The following is a 17,732-nucleotide window of genomic DNA, read 5'->3' on the forward strand; positions in this document are numbered from 1 at the left end:
TCTCACTGCCGGTGCACCACAGAGCGACAGATAGGTGAATGTTTATGCTCCTACAATGGCGGAGCAGGTAAAAATCCTTCCCAATGTCTGTTTCGTTTTTTATCATGTTTTATCACACTTATGGATCTGAGATGCTAAATAACTCGCTGCTTGAAGACCGCAGTGCATTAATGTGGTGACGTAGGGACGAGCGAGGGGACTGCTAACTGCAGTAACTGACAGGACGTTAGCTAAAAGAACCATTCCGCTTACAGCACCTTTAAGCAGCTACTGCTTCTTGTTGTAGTACCGAGAATGGACACTAGAGGGAGCTCCCAGCTCACTGCATGAAGCCTCCCACAAACGATTGCAAGTCATCTACAGTAATTAATTAATTAATTATAATTATAATTAATTATAATTAATGGTATGAATTACATAATTAGGCCTATTTACAATAAATGTAAGGTTTGGATTCGAATAACAACATGACATAACAGTTCTTCCTTTTCTGATTAGAAAATACTTCGACAAAGCAGGTTGAGATGGAATCAAAATGCCTTTTATTCAAAACCGCAATTTTCACCAAAAGTCGGTGATTTTGCAGTGATGGCTTTTACGGAAATGTCTCGCAATCCGTCAGGTAGATTGCAATGACTGGTTCACATATTCATTTTCTGCTCAGCATGAATTGTTAACAACTTTGGTGATCCTCTAATTGTAATCTAGCGCCATCATCTGGTTGCAACATTTTGATGTGTCCATTTGCTTTATGGTCAAATATACCGTACCTACAGATCGTAATGCATTTCCCATCAGCATCTGCTTTAGTAAGTGTTAAGAGCGAGTTTATAAAAAACTTTTAAGATGCCAAAACCACTGTGCATAAGTACAGCCTTAGATAACTGCCAGCAAGACTTGTTTATTAGGTTAATTATGACATGTTTCAACTTGTCAACATTGCTGTAATAACAAGAATTGTTCATGTTTGGTTCAAAAGAGAAACACATCCAGGCAAAGCATGGAGAGAAGACACTGTAGCCTGTGGATATTTCAAAAAATAACATAATTCTATTATAATATAGAGGAGGGTCACTATGCATGTCTTACAGCAGTAATCCACATTTATAGTAATAGATAATATTGCTGGATGCTTTGCAACATGACTTGATAACCCAATCAACATGACTTGTTGGAGAGTCCCAAAAACAATTTAATGCACTTTATAAAGCAGGCAGAACATACAAAAATGACGTACATTTAAATGATTTTAAGGCAAACGTTACCTGGTGTAACTTTTGACTGTCACAGCAGTCACCAGCAACTCACACATCAGACAGTCTTAATCCTGTCATATCATCCAAATGAGATTAAAAACAAGTTTCCCTCATACACATCTCCATCAGTTACATACAAGGTTATCACCCATAACAGTACACGTCATTACAGAATCAAATTCAAATACGTTCAATTACCTTTATTTAATGTTCTTCTTCCATAAAAATATAATTTACTTAAAAAATACATAATGTAAATCTATATAGCATGTTCACAGTTCATTGTGAGTTTTTTGTATTGTTTTTTTTATCTTACTGTCCATAAGTAAAAAAGGTTACTGGGGTTAAAAGGTGCTGTAAGCGGAATGGTTCTTTTAGCTAACTTCCTGTCAGTTACTGCAGTTAGCAGTCCCCTCGCTCGTCCCTACGTCACCACATTAATGCACTGCGGTCTTCAAGCAGCGAGTTATCTAGCATCATCTCAGATCCATAAGTGTGATAAAACATGATAAAAACCATCAAAATAGACATTGGGAAGGATTTTTACCTGCTCCGCCATTGTAGGCGCATAAACATTCACCCATGTGTCGCTCTGGCGTGCACCGGCAGTGAGAACATAAGTGAGACGGGTTTCGGTTTGTAGCCTTCTCTCTTGTGATTGGATATTAATTTTGGGATCCCCAAAAAGTTTATTTGCCGATTAAATGCAGAGCAGCTGACTGAGAGATCGGCTTTATGAAACGCGCACATTATGATCACTATATGAATAAAGAGCGATTTCACACTTATATTAACATAAATAAACCGCTTACTTCACCTTTAACCCCAAACCTGAATAGGCACAAGTGTAGTGTGGCAGCTGGGAGTGCTACAGAGGATAAAGTTAATCACCGTGGAGGTGAAAGATATTCATGTATAGTATGGACCTATGTATTTTGTTTACGTGTTAAAGTAACATTTCATTTTCTTTTTCTTTACACAAGTGTTAAAAAAACCAACATTTATATAAAGCTTTAAAAAAACAAATACTTTGCATATTTCATCCTCTATGGTATCAATAACAGCTTATTTTAGATGATGCAGAAAGAGATCAAGTGTTCCATGGTGATATTTCTTACCCCTATGAAAAAAATTCTGAATTATTATTCAGAGACGGCTCCGTCGTTGAGAGGCTGTGGAGGTGAATCCAGCAGCTCAAACATATCGTCGATGACCTGCCACAGACAGTTCTCCAGAGGAAAGTCATTGTCCACCAGGTTGACCAGGAAGTAGTTGTCATGGATGTATTTGATGATCATCCGTGACGGAGACTCGTCTTCGTACAGCTTGGCCCACTGCTCGATCCACAGGGCAAAGGCCTCGTCCTGAAGACAACATGGGGACAGCTTTGGTTAAGGGCTCAGTCAGAGGAGACTGACAACTCCTAAAAACAGCTGGTGTATCACAATCTTCTTGATGACATTACTTTCATTTTCCCCCGTTATCTCTCACAATGCCCGTTCGGCCTTGCCTATTCCACAATGCATTTATCGTATAAATATATGAAAGTTTATTTTCGTGTCATGCCACACAAGTGGCCTATCCTACATGGGACTACAAGACAATGATATAATACAACACAAACAGTGTAGCTCATACACATATACAATATTTGTAATAAGCTTAGCTAACATATTTGACAGTGTATTCTCCTCTCTGGTACCCACCCACCAGCCTGATTCAATGTATAGAGGGAATATAAGTTACACATTTTTGCAAAACATTTTTTGCCACCCTTCAACTTGGGTCTTAGACGCACTCCCATCTTACCTTCCAATACATGAAGCTGACAGGGTCGGCAACAGTAGGCTGAACAATCTCTCTGCCAGGAAAGATTCCCCATGTCACAGCATTGGGCTGCATGTCGGGGGCATTGGTCAGGTTACGGCCCTGCACACAAAATACCCATTGCGACAAATTATTAGTACAGTATATATACGTATATAATGACACGCAAACCAAAGAATGACAGGAGCTTCATGTTGTAACGTACGTGCACATTAACGATGTGGTAGTTGACGCGGGGCCCGTACTTCTTCAGCACTTCAAGGAGAGCGTTCACATTTTCACTGGAGGTGAAGAACTCCAGATAGGCCTGTTGGATAATATCAACATATCAGACCCTAACCACTTCATCTAAAGTCACAAAGTGAAGAGCAAAAGACCTACAGTACAGTAGTCTACCTTCTGAAAGACGTAGCCTCCTGCCGGCCCCCAGCCCACTATAGGGTCTGTGGAGGGTTTGCCGTTGATGTTGGGCTGGGAGTTGATGGTGAGGACTCCTCGTCTGTTCACCTTCTCCAGCTCGTCTTTCAGCAGGTTGGTCTCCGGGGCCAGAGGGTCGTCGTTCCAGGGCAAACACAGCACCTATAGCAGGGGAGGAAACGTCAGCCTAGGACCATTACGGTTCATTGTCTTATGTTTGTCTTCATAAATAAACAGGGATTAATGTCGGTTTAAAAGGGCTTTACATGTTGAGAAACAAGCTTGTTTGCTGTATTTTTGAGAGTGAGGTATTCAGATGGATCTCAGTCTCAAGTCTTTGTTTAAGAGCACAAGTCGGGACGCGGTTAGCCTAGCTTAGCATAAGGCCTGTCCAGAGTTCAGAAATACCCCCACCGATACATGATGTAAAGCTCACTGAGACAAAAGGAATGTGAAAACAAGTTACGCTGGATGCAGTGTCTGTGTGTAGCTTTCTGAAGTCTTGTCATCCCAGTGAGGCAGGTTTAGGAACAGTGTGACTGTTCAGAGATCAGAATGGTTTGACTACATCAGAAGACATCACAAAATCTTCAACTTGATGTCGGCCCGTTTATTTAAAATAATCTGTTGTAACAGGATATAAACAGTACTTTTGTAATTGTTCTGTGATGTAAAAAAATAGAAGCCCTTCAGCAGTTACATTGGATACATAGACTCATTTTAAGGTAGGGACACAGGAGAACAAAACAGGGAAAAAGACACTATCATTTTAAGGAATGTTATCATTCATGGACATAGTCCAACAAGTATTCACTGTTTGGTCTTGTCTACCTTGTGTCCACTGCGGTTTGGCGTGGCAGTGATGTAGGAGGTGAAGACCTCAAAGACGCTCTCTTCATTCACCAGCTCATCCCCCCACATCTGCAGCAGAGCATCTTTGGCTGACTTGCTCTTCAGGTAGAACAGGTAGTAGTCGTTTAACTCACCAAAAGCCGGAGACGAGGAATTACCCCTGAAAGTACAATTGTTGATAAGAATTTAACATGTAGGCCTATTCATTAAATGAAATAGACATTTAAGTTTTGCCATGTAAAATCTGTTGAGCGCATGTGTAATGGAGCATACCATCTGCCGTTGGGGAACTCGTCCCAGTCCTGGGTTCTGTAGATGTAGCTCTTGGGCCTGGACGCCCAGAAGATGGGTCGAACGTCTTCCACCTTCCTTTTGGGATGAGCACTCACCGCCCAGGGAAGAGGGCGCCTGGCAATTAAAAAACAAGCTCTGAAACTCTGGAACCTTTTTTAATTACAATGTAGATATAGAGATATCTGGCTTAACACATCCTAAGACTGGTGGATCTATCTATGAGAATGAGCATGATAAACAGCCAATCACATGCAACATTCAGGATCCCGATCAGCATCATTATGGCACACAATGAAATTATTCATTTCCGCTATGATGTTCAGGGTTTTCAGAAAAGTTGTTAGGCATGGTGGCAATAGTGCGTTTATAGTGGAGAATTTGGCAATTGCGATATAATAAATAAATGTATGTAGTATGAGTCTACTTGCTAGTTTTTCAAGGAAATTACAGAGACAAATGATAGTTCTGTAATATATATATGTCTCAATTTAAAATTAAAATAATGAGTAGCATTGAGAATATAACAAATAAAAGCCTAAAAAGCTTTAAAATAAATGCGTTCCTGCAAAGTGCAAAGACAGTTGCAGTGTATCACTTCTGTAAAAAAAACTGTAAAGCCTGCGCTTTCACTCATTCATCATAGGCCTAGTTTTCTCTGCGCGGACTCAGGTGGTGATACACGTTGGTTGTGTTACCTCGCAGCGACAGTTTTGCACAGCATTTCTTTCTGTTCAACGTCGCCGTACCTGAATCCAAAATGTACCCATGAGTTTATTGCCACCAGTTCATCGTTAGTTGGCACGTCATGTAGCTGATTGTCGGCATCCATCTTTGTTTACACTTTGTTGACTACCGCAAGACAGGCGTGGACCTTGTTTTCCATAAATGAAACCTTTCCGCACAACCGGACACGCCGAGTTTGAATCAGCGCGCGGCTTGTTGGCAAGCTTTGTTTATTGCATCGGACAGGTTTGGGGCTGCTACGAATTCCGTATCAAAACTAAACTTTGGGACTGAATCCATCAAGGCTTCCCCGTGAGGGCCAACTAGGTTTGAAATTAAGACGGGGGCAGTTTCATGCATAGATTTAGCATTAGCATCCAGTGAATATGCAAGGGTAGGAGAATGGGACAATATGGACAGGTACTCAATGGGTAGTGATCACTTTCCAATACTTTTGAAGTTTGGGAAAACTTTGTTAAACTGATGATCAGACTAGACCATCATATTTTAACTATGGGAAGGCAGACTGGGAGAAGTTTTCTAGTAAGTGTGATAGTGGCCTTGACAGTGTGAATGGAGAGGGAACAATAGATGAGTGGAACAACAGTTTGTGTTCAATGATATTAAGAAGTGCATATGAGTGCATCCCTTTAAAGAAAAACCCTAAAACTAGAGTAAGTGTGCCATGGTGGAATAGGGCTTGTGATAAAGCAGTGAGGGATAGGAACTGTGCATATAGACTATTAAGAAGGTGCCCGACAGAGAATAATGCGATAGAGTACAAAAGGCTGAGGGCTAAGGCAAGAAGAGTAATTAAGGTTACAAAAAAAGAGTGTTGGAGAAGATATTGTGGAAAATTGGGCGTGGATACATCAGTTGGAGAAATATGGGCAGCAGTTCACCGTATGTCAGGAGTGATAAGGAAAAGGAAAATGCCAGTATTGGAGGAAAAAGGAGTTATAGCGAAGAGTGATATAGAGAAAGCCCAAATGTGTGAAAGTAAGTTTAAGGATGTACATAGGGGAGCAAGCATTGGGGAGGAAGGTATTAGAAAGAGGAATGAAACGCTAAGACAACAAGTATCTAAACTTGGGGTGAATGACGATAACACTGATTGTGTTCATTTGTACTTTTCAGTGGAAGAGTTGCGCAGAGCCATAAAAAATGGGGCGGGAAACACCACCAGGGAAGGGTGGCTTAAGCTATGAGGTATTTAAAAGACTAGGTGATCCAGTGGTGGAAGAAATGTTAGCACTTATAAATAATGTTTGGAAAGAAGGAAGAAGAATATAGAATAGAATAGAATAGAATAGAATATATCTTTATTGTCATTGTCACAGGTACAACGAAATTAAGTGCAGTCCTTGTAAAGTGCAAAATGATTTCTCTCATTACATCACATTGAGGTAGTATATGTATCCATAAATAAATAAATTAAAACTAAATTAAATTAAGGCTTAAGGCTTCCATTAGCCTGGAAACAGGCAGTAGTTGTCCCAATTTTAAAGCCAGGGAAGGAAGCAGAGCATCCAGGGTCATATAGACCTATTGCACTAACAGCAGTGATGCGTAAGATAATGGAAAGAATGGTGACGGATAGATTAGTATACAAACTGGAGAAGGAAGGGTGGTTCACGCAAATGCAAAGTGGGTTTCGCAGAGGAAGAAATACCATGGATTCTGTGATCTCCCTAGATTCAGATTTAAAGAAAGCCATGGTAAATAAAGAGGGAGTAGTTGCAGTGTTTTTAGACATTGAAAAGGCTTATGACATGTTGTGGAAGGAGGGGCTAATCATTAAGATGTATGATGCAGGGGTTAGAGGTCGTATGCTAAACTGGGTACAGGACTTTTTAAAGAACAGGGTCATTCAGGTTAGGGTGGTGGAGGCGATGTCGAATGGCACATGCATTGTTTGCAGACGACGGAACAGTGTGGAAAAGAGGCAGGAACATTAAACACATAACAGAGAAAATACAGGAGGCATTAAATAAAAGAATGGAATGGGGAAGCAGGTGGGGATTTAAGATTTCAATGGAAAAAACTAAATATGTTGTATTTGGCAATAAGAAAACTGAGTGTCAAGGTTTGCAAATGTATGGGCAAGCAGTAGAGAGGGTAAAAGAGTTTAAATTATTGGGAGTAGTTTGTGATGAAAGACTGACTTATAAAAAGCATGTAGACAGTATTGTGAGCAAGTGTGGAAAAGTTATAAATGTCATGCGGTCTCTATCAGGAAGTTTGTGGGGTGCTGGGCAGGATACACAGATGGTGATTTACAGGGCAATGGTCAGATCGAGGATACACTATGGGCGTTTGTGTTACGGGACGGCAGCAAAAACAATTCTCAAGAAACTAGATGTTGTGCAGGCAAAGGCACTGAGAGTCGTCTGTGGGGCCTTCCGTTCGACCCCAATTGCAGCCTTACTTGTAGAAATGGGGGAGACCCCATTGGGTATCAGAAGGTCTAAGCTGACAATGCAGTATATCTGTAAATTAAGGGGACATCAAGTGGAGAATGTGGGGGAGCTGGCTTTGGAAGGTGCATGGGAGTGGGGAGGAGCAAGAGTGAAAAGGGAATGTTTCATTTATAAAGTCAATGAAGAAATGGGGAGGATGGAGTTTGGGGAGGAGGGGGTGGCCCCTGTAGTTCACTGGCCAACTATACCACCATGGATTCTACTAGTGCCAGAGATAGATCTAAGTGTGTTAGCTCATGAGAGAACTGCAACATTTGGGGACATCGTAAAGGAAAGGGGACAGTACATACAAATTTACACTGATTGCGCTCAAGACCCAATAACTGGGAAGTCTGGGTTTGCTTTTTGCATCCCAGATTTGGAAGTTGTCAAATATAGGCGACTGTCTGAGGGGGTTTCAGTTTACACCACAGAGCTGCTTGCAATAATCTGGGCTATGCAGTGGGTGGAGGAGGTCAGGCCAGGGCCAGCTGTGATATGCTCTGACTCTTCTTCAGTGCTGATGACACTGAGGGAGGGAGGGCTTGGAGCCAGGTCGGCTTTTTAACATATCTTGACAAAGTCTATTGATTGGTTTATCTTGTTGTCTTGTTTCTTCTCGTCCAATCCTCTTCTTCGCTCTTGACCTGAACTATGCCGAAAAGTAGAATTATGCTCCTGGCCTTGAATGTAACTTGTATCTATGGTTTGGTCAGCTGAGTCAGGAAAATACAGTATGCCTTTGTTTAAGATAGATACATCTGTCTCTTCTCTAGCCTTGTTATTCTGAGAAAAACATCTATAAAATTTACAAGAAGTTTTGTGCTATTTCCCTCCCTTCCACTGTCCCTGCTCAAGGGCCTGAAATGAGAACATTTTAGATCACATGTTATAAATGTATTACTTGTTAGTTGATTATATATAAGAGTAAATGCAAATTTATGATGGTGGTTATAAGCATCATTAATATTTAAAAAAATATTTAAAATCAAAAATTGAAATCCTGACACCCTGATGTACAGGATTGAGCAGGCGGGAGAGTCAGTGGGGTTCATGTGGGTCCCAGCTCATGTGGGGATAGAGGGGAATGAGCTAGCTGATGGGGCAGCAAAAAGGGCTTTAAGAAGGGAAGATGTGGATGTAAAAGTAAGGCTGGGGCTAACTGAGTTTAAGTCAATCATCAAAAAGAACATCATGGCTATGTGGCAGGAGGAGTGGGATAAGGAAAAGAAGGGGAGGCATTACTACAGCTTACAGAATAGAGTCACAAAGAGCCAGTGTTTTTTGGGAAAGGAAAGGAGGCATACAGTCATGATGACCAGACTGAGGCTGGGGCATTGCGGACTCGCATGGGACTTACAAAAACTTGGGAAACATGAAAATGGACTATGTGGAGTGTGTAAAAAACAGCAAACAGTAAAACATATCCTGATGGAATGTACTGGACTCACTCGACAGAGGGAACATCTGTATGCAGCAGTGGAAAGCCTGGGCACAACACCGGTTACACTAAAGAGCCTTCTCCCATTGAGAACCAGCCTGGGACTATAAAAGCTGTCCTGGATTTCATAACGGCCACTGGATTATTCCTATGGAAATAGGATGGACTGATTGCGTTTGAAATATATATATATATATATATAGCCTATTTATATATTTTTTTTTTGTTTGTTTGTTTGTTTATTTAATAGTTTTTTGTCCTGTGAGTGGCAGCAATGTGCCGAAAAGGCATACAGGCTGCCGGAAATTAAAAGAAGAAGAAGAAGAAGAAGAACCGGACACGCCCACGGACAAACGAGAGCGTCCCGGAATTGTTGCACGCGCTTTGACGAGAAACTGAAGCGAGTGTGGACCATAGATGGTAAATGGACCTATTAGGTCCCGTCTTTTCCGCGCATTGAGCCACAAAGCAAGAGCCAAACTTTCTGTGCAGTGAGCAGTTTTTGTGTGAGTTACTTTTCAATCTAAAACGGATGCATATGATTGACACTTTCATAGTTCATAATTGTACACTGAAGTTGTTTACCACTTTTCAAAAATAAAGTGCTTTACACATTTAATGAAAAGCTGACACAATATAATCGATAAATAAACCGCTTTCGGGTGGGGGTAGCCTAAGCCCCGCAAAAACATGTAACGAACATACTTTCCACAATGCATGTGCGCGGTTGTTGAAAACAATATACTGTATCAACGATGCTTTGCATGGCAATTTAGTCATGGCGGGCCACTAGGGGTAACCTGGAATTGATCATGCATTGCAAAAGTAAAAGTTACAACATTTAAAGGCAAAACTAGAAGTTAAAAAAACAAGCAATACAACCTGATAAACATAAATCTGTTACCAAATTATATTGACCTTATTGGTCAGAAAGTCAATCTTTCATAATGTGTCTAAGCCTGAAACCTGCTTCCTGTAGATTTAGTATTAAGCATCAGTTAGCTGGATAACCTGCTTTGTGAGACAGGCTCCTGTTCAAAATAAATACTATATATCTTTTTGTTGCTGTTTTGAACAGCATATTGTTGACTGGAGGGCACTGATGTTACAGAAGTTCAAATTGCTTTCCTAAAAATTCAAAACTGTTTCTGACTTGCTCAAAGTATGCAGAGGTAAGACTGACCTGGGGTCTTCTATCCACAGGCCCAGCTGTCGGAGCACCTCCATAGTGGCCACCTCTCGATTCAGTGTGTAGAAGTGGAGGCCTGGGACCTTGCCACTGTCCAGCAGCACGCGGCACATCTCCACCGCCTGATGGATTCCATAGTTACGGATGGCGGCATCGTTGTCTTTGATGGGCTCGATGACTTCGGTGATCTCCTCCGGGATCTCCAGCTTGGACAGCTTGACAAGCTGACGCAGAGACTGGTAACCCTGCAGAGGAGCGGGTTAAAGTCCAGCCTAATCCACAGCTTTATTATTCCACAAACACATTCCTTTAAGGGAATTAAGATACACATTAAGGCTGCAGATACTGATCGGCTTCACTCCATCTTTAATCTATGGAGCCTTTAAGGGGGCATGTTTGTGGTGAGTTCCAGATAAATTCTTCTACAGCAATAAAATAAAAAATAAATACTAGTATTTATTAGTTGAACATACTTTGATGCCCAGTATGACCCAATCAGCAACCATCCTGTGATTTATTTTAGATAATTATTAGTGTTCCTGTTCCTGGAAGCAGAAAGGAGTTACTTGAATGGGGAAGATTCCAGGTAAGATGGGACACGTGATACCAATGGCTCTGCAGTCATCCACAAACTTGAGGAAAGTGTCCGCCCTGAAGAACAGCTGGGTGATGACAAAGTCTGCTCCAGCATCCACCTTCTCCTTCAGGTGTCTGAGATCGTCATCATAGCTCTCTGCCTCAGGATGGCCTGTGGGGTATCCTGAACAACACACAACCCTGTGTAATTCACTGATACTTTAAAATGGAGTTTGATTTAAAGCTCACATATTATGCTAATTTTCAGGTTCAAAATTGTACTTTTGGTTTCTACTAGTATCCCAAAAACTTTTTTTTTGCAGTGCCATTTCTGAATCTCCTCTTTTCCGCCTGTGTCTGAAGTGCTCCGTTTAAGAGCCTGTCTCTTTAAATCCTGCCTTCCACAAAGCCCAATCTGTTCTGATTGGCCCTGAATCTAACTGCCGGTTTGAATGTCCAGTATGATTCATGGGCATCTGGAGGTAGTGCTAGGCTAGGTTAGGTTGGTAAAGAGGGGCGTGGGTTCTACCCTTATGAAATAATAAGGGTAAAGAAATCTTTTTTTTTCTCATACTCTGGTCACACCAGGGACCCATATTTATGTTGAAAAACCAAGAAAAGTGAGTTTGCAAAATATATGAGCTTTACACTGTCTGCTACTGATGTAGAGGCAAAACTTACCAGCAACACAGATGTCAAAGTAGTCGTCGAACTCCGATCTGATATGTTTGACAAGGTCGATGGCGTAGTTGAAGCCTCCCTCCTCCTCCTCCCAGTCTGCTCCCACTGGGTCTGAAGAAAAATTCAAATATCAGTCCTCAGCTGACAGCCACATGTTATGAAGGTCTCTGAGGCTATATTCTTAATGCAATGATTCCCCTCGGGTGTGGAATCATACCCAATCTTTCACTATAATAATGTTGAATTAATCAGCAGGATCAGTATTGGACTTGATCCAGACATCTGTAATAGCTAGGTATCAGCTATAGTGACTTGACAAAAATAAAAATAACTGCTATATGGATACTTTCCTAATTGACATTCCGCATTTCTGTAGCTTGTCTGTTGTATACTTTTCACCGAACGTATCGCCATAATGGAGTCTGGAGTGTTGTTGTATAGTTTTGTTCATCATCAGCTCTGTCCACAATGTAAACAGAAATCCACACGCACTTAATGTCAATCATTAACTTGCATGCAAAAAACAACAACATGATGCAACCAATGGTAAGTTACATTTGATGGCGTGATCTGTGTCCCTTTGGTAAATAACATACGTGGCGTGTGATTTCTGCTTCATCTATTTGAACCTTGCCCATACTCCACATACCACCTGCTAAAAGTGAATAAACATGTTTTGAGACAGAGGTCATTATTTGACTGCAAAAGACAAAGCTACCTCGTCTGCTTTTCTTTCCTCGGAAGAGATCTAATACAGTGTGTGATTTCTTCCACTGTGGCCCAATTGTTGGTGAATTTCCTTTAATATGAGGAGATGTATTCATCTTTTTTTTTAAAAGCATCCATTCACTCTGTAATGGATTTTTTTTTCTTGCTGCCTCACTCAGTCCCCCCATCAACAAGTGTTGGTTTAATTTGTAGACAACAGAATTTCCAGCTGACAGTGTAGCAATTTCTCCCTTGAACTTTTGCTGTACCAAATGAAATGGAAACTTCAGCCTCCAAGAGATCATGTGTTTTGCTAAAGTCTGACTTTGGTCTATTCCATCTCCAAAACTTGATGGCTGGATGAACCATTTCATTCCACCCTGTGACAATCAACAGCCTGCAACTTCCTCCTCTTTGATTACACTCTAGAAGAGTCCTCTAACCACTATACCATGAGCTTTCCCACTAATTGCACTCAATTTCACATCTTTCTTGACTCCTGGACCGTTGCATGCACAGCTTATTATATACAGTCATATGAAAAAGTTTGGGAACCCCTCTCAGCCGGCATTATAATTGACTCTGCTTTCACAAAAAAAATATAAAAGTGGTATGTCTTTAATTTACCAGGAACAGCTAAGTACTGGGATGTTTTCCAAACAAAGATTTTTTGAAAAGCAGTATTTGGTTGTATGAAATAAAATAAAATGTGAAAAACTGGCTGTGCAAAAATATGGGTACCCTTGTGGTTTTGTTGATTTTAATGCCTGTAACAGCATGTAAAACTGATTAATTTAAACACAAAGTTGGTTGGATTATGTTGTTAAGCCTTGAACCTCATAGAAATGTCTGTTTAATCATGAGAAAATGTATTTTAGGTGCCTAAATGCAAGTTGCACTTCTCTTTGACTCTCTGCTGAAGTGAGACAGAATGGGATCATCAAAACAGCTCCCAAAAGATCTGAAAAACAAAGATTGTTCATTGTCATGGTTTAGGGGAAGGCTACAAGAAGCTTTCCCAAAGGTTTCAATTGTCAATTTCGACTGTAGGGAACGTTGTCAGGAAATGGAAGGACACAGGCACAGTGGCAGTTAAACCCAGGCATGGCAGACCAAGAAAAAAACAGGAGCGGCATAGGTGGAGGATTGTGAGAATGGTTGCACACAACCCACAGATCACCTCCAAAGACCTGCAAGAACATCTGGCTGCAGATTGTGTATCTGTACATCGTTCAACAATTCAGCGCAATTTGCACCAAAACATCTGCTTTTTATAAAGACCAAATAACTTAATTTTTGTCTCATCTGTCCAAAGCATTTTCTTCCAACATGAATCTGGCTTGTCTAAATGAGCTTTTGCATACTCCATGCAACTGTATCTGTGGAGTGGGCGCAGAAAGGGCTTCCTTCTCATCACCTGGCCATACAGATGTTTTGGTGCAAATTGCACTGATTTGTTGAACCATGTACAGATACACAATCTGCAGCCAGATGTTCTTGCAGGTCTTTGGAGGTGATCTTTGGGTTGTGTGCAACCATTCTCACAATCCGCCGCATATGCCGCTCTTGTACTTTTCTTGGTCTGCTAGACCTGGGTTTAACTGCAACTGTGCCTGTGTCCTTCCATTCCCTGACAACGTTCCTTACAGTAGAAATTGACAATTGAAACCTTTGGGAAAGCTTCTTGTAGCCTTCCCCTAAACCATGATAATGAACAATCTTTGTTTTTAAGATCTTTTGGGAGCAGTTTTGATGATCCCATTCTGTCTCACTTCAGCAGAGAGTCAAAGAGAAGTGCAACTTGCATTTAGGCACCTAAAATACATTTTCTCATGATTAAACAGACATTTCTATGAGGTTCAAGGCTTAACAACATAATCCAACCAACTTTGCGTTTAAATTCATCAGTTTTACATGCTGTTACAGGCATTAAAATCAACAAAACCACAAGGGTACCCATATTTTTGCACAGCCAGTTTTTCACATTTTATTTTATTTCATACAACCAAATACTGCTTTTCAAAAAATCTTTGTTTGGAAAACATCCCAGTACTTAGCTGTTCCTGGTAAATTAAAGACATACCACTTTTATATTTTTTTTGTGAAAGCAGAGTAAATTATAATGCCGGCTGAGAGGGGTTCCCAAACTTTTTCATATGATTGTAAATATACGTTGTTTTCACAGGAGAATCTTCCTCGGGCTTTAAGAGAAACGTTGGGCCTTACATCCATCTACCACAATCCAGCATGTCTTTCATACCTCTCTGGATTTCAGCAGCAGGATAGACCTACAGTATGTATTGACATAAATTCATAGGGAGACGTGAGCAATTTGACTGATTCAATGGCAGCTTCAACTTTGCCTGCAACATCTGCTGCTGTCAACCTCAGACTGGGAATAGTTATCTGCGCTAGAGGGGGGCCTCTATCTCTACCAAGCAGAACTAACACATGGACACTGCTCCTGCTCTTTTGGCATGCTGATGGAACAGTGCCAAAACCATCCACAGGTGCAGTTATATTCCGGCATTCAGCTCACGTTTCCCATATCATTTTAATACTTTTCTATTAGAGTGCTCACTGGCATCATTTTATATGCTGCCATCAGGGTCAACAACATATATCACATCACCATAACCATCTCTATTGTCAGTATTTGTCAAACATTGTTTCACATCAGTAATGAATCCCTTCTGTAAAATAATTTCTTGCATTTGCATTTGGTAACCATTCCAATGCCAAATTATTCCCCCTTTTACTTTTTACAGATTTTGTTTCAATAACATTGTTCCGATATGAACAGAACTGCACTGTTAGAAATGTGTTTGTGTTTTGCTTAAATATGTAAGATTCATTACACCATTATAACTGAACTATAATGCCTGAACTGCTTGAACAAGAACCAACTCCAGAAAAACACATGTTATCCACAGTGTTGTGATCAAGAAGCTTTTTTGATACAATTCCCTTCTCTAACCTGCCCTCTAAATAGCAGGTGTCTGCTTCACACAGTCTATGCAAGTATAATGTTAAACAAAAGTCCCATCTCTTACCTCCCCTGAGTGCCATGATATTCTTGAGGCCCAGGCGCTTAGCCTTGGCCAGGTAGCCAGTGATCTTCTCCTTGGTCTGGTTGCAACAGGTCAGGTGGAGGATGCTCTCCAGGCCGCAGTAGTTTCCCGCTGTGCTGGCAATCATCATGGACGAGGTTTCCTTGTCAGAGCCTGGGTCCCCTGCTGGGTGCCAGGTAATGTCTATGAACAGAGGCCCACCGGAGCCCATACGGTCAAATCTGAAGGAAAAATATAAAAAGCTCAGACAAAATGGACCAGATGTTGTTTGGGACAGAGTTGTTGAGTCAATACTGATAATTTGTTGTTGATGTCTGCTTTCTAAGGTGACTTTGAACGTTTTTGAAATACAGCTATAAATAAAATTCATTATTATTATTATGAAGCAAAGCTAAAAGGCGGTTACTGCTCCATTTAAACAAACTTAGTTCTCTCAAGTTTTCGTTGTAAAGATTAGGAAAATCCTTTTGGAGCTCCTGGTATTCCATTGTTGAACAAATTAATTTGGAAATCTCCTTACAACGTTCCACTAAATTCTTTCACCATGACCTTTTAGAACGGGCTTTGGGGCTCGATTCTCTGAGCACATCATATTTGCTTGTAAAATATTCCGTACAAAGTCCAGTTTGCCTTCACATACCTTGAAATGAGGTTGACGGCTCCGCTGGCTGTGCGAGGAGGAAAGAATTCCAGTGAGAACCAGCGTTCTCCAGACTCTATCCTCCTGCGCATCTTGTCCCTCAGCCTGTCGTTGCGGTCTGAATCCAGAACCGGAGTGGAGCACCGGGAGCTCTCCTTGGAGCTCTCCCCTCCGCTGTTGCTGGCACCGCTGGAGTCGCTCTTGCATGTTTGCCAACTACCGTCTCCTCCTCGCTGGACCTGGTTCACCATGATGGTCAATTATACTGAGAAGAAGGGAAGACACAATACAAATCTTACTCTGTGTCATCAATGCTTTGAGATAATAATAATAAAAGTAATAGACTTTATTTGTATAGCACCTTTCATACAAGAAATACAGCTCAATGTGCTTTACGATATAAAAAATGACATGCATGCATGTGTTATTACATGAGTACATGTCATTGAAATAGATAGGAATGGACATAAACACAGGGATGGGAACGCCATAAAAAGAAAATAAGATGGAAAATTATACACACTTAATAAAATAAGCAAATAAAAACAATAACATGAAGAAAAAAAAACATTGACAATAACAGTCAAAATATGATGAGATAAAAGTATTAATAATTCTCCACACTTTTCTTTTTCGTTTAACTTCAGTGGTGGTAATTTGAGAGAGATACAGCTGTATTGTGACAGCACGTGGGACCAACGTCAACAGTTTGACATGTTGTTTAGCAGCTCATACAACAACATGAATGCAAAATTAAACAATTACCAATATGAGTTCCCAATACTTGACAGAAATAGGGGAAAGTTCAAATGAGGTCCTGCTCGCAGCCAACCACGTTGTCCTTCCTGTTCAATAGAACAGTTGTTGTTGATAATGTTACATTCCAAACACCGAGTAACCAAAGACTGCATAAACGGTGACGCGAGCCGCTTGTTTTAAATCCACGTATGACACTCACGCGCGCACGCGGGACTTATTTTCGTAGCACGTAGCGAGCGCGAGCACATACTAAAACCCCTAGTTCTCCTGGTTGAGCACATTTTTATTAATTTAAAATACAAATACAGAAGTCACGCTAAGCAACGGGCCGCCGTAGGGAGCTCCGAGCTAAACCAAGGTACGCCCATGTTTACGCGGGGGATAAAATGAGGTAAAGAATGCCCCCACCTCTACCAGCCTGTTTTCTTTGTGTTGCCGGACAGCGTTCCATCCACGGCCGAACATTAGCTGCTGCTGCGTGGAGGGAGCAAGATCACACGGTGGGCAATAAACCTGGTATGGTATCCCCTAGAAATGTGGCTGGAGTCATTTTACACGGTGCTGCATTCAAGTCATGTCGTTTAATACACAACTGAGTACACATGTGAAATTCACCCCCGCCCCCTGTGAAGTTGTTGCATACAATTTCTTATTAACCAGCTGGCTCTAAAATTCAAATAAACCTCTCGCGTTTATCTCGTGCACATTGACAAGAGTCAATGTCTTACACAAAAAAAGGCTATAGGCTACTTGCCGAATAGGCCTACTTGCTGAGGAACATTTAAAGAAAAATATCATTGCTATTATATTTGTGAAATTGAGTTGGACTTTATCTGACA

At 41.0% G+C, this 17,732-nt stretch overlaps 1 protein-coding gene across 2 annotated transcripts; it reads right to left on the reverse strand.

Moving 5' to 3' along the window:
• Nucleotides 1-950: 950 nt before the first annotated feature.
• mthfr (methylenetetrahydrofolate reductase (NAD(P)H)) lies at nucleotides 951-17,407 on the reverse strand. 2 transcript variants are annotated; one of them, XM_080030492.1, is made up of 12 exons: nucleotides 17,302-17,407; nucleotides 16,135-16,399; nucleotides 15,477-15,715; nucleotides 11,716-11,826; nucleotides 11,025-11,218; nucleotides 10,453-10,703; nucleotides 4,626-4,760; nucleotides 4,332-4,512; nucleotides 3,480-3,662; nucleotides 3,289-3,390; nucleotides 3,066-3,185; nucleotides 951-2,620 (listed from the first exon to the last, which is right to left on the reverse strand). In XM_080030492.1, the coding sequence occupies exons 2-12, from the start codon at nucleotides 16,383-16,385 to the stop codon at nucleotides 2,399-2,401; spliced, it is 1,989 nt and encodes a 662-aa protein (XP_079886618.1). In that variant the 5' UTR covers nucleotides 16,386-16,399; nucleotides 17,302-17,407; the 3' UTR covers nucleotides 951-2,398. The 2 variants fall into 2 exon arrangements, with proteins under 2 accessions (XP_079886618.1, XP_079886619.1); XM_080030493.1 differs by lacking the exon at nucleotides 17,302-17,407 and adding an exon at nucleotides 16,900-17,040.
• Between the last annotated feature and the right edge of the window lie 325 nt (nucleotides 17,408-17,732).

The sequence above is a fragment of the Ammodytes marinus genome (assembly GCF_949987685.1).
Source record: "Ammodytes marinus genome assembly, chromosome: 7".
Taxonomy (NCBI): Eukaryota; Metazoa; Chordata; class Actinopteri; order Uranoscopiformes; family Ammodytidae; genus Ammodytes; species Ammodytes marinus.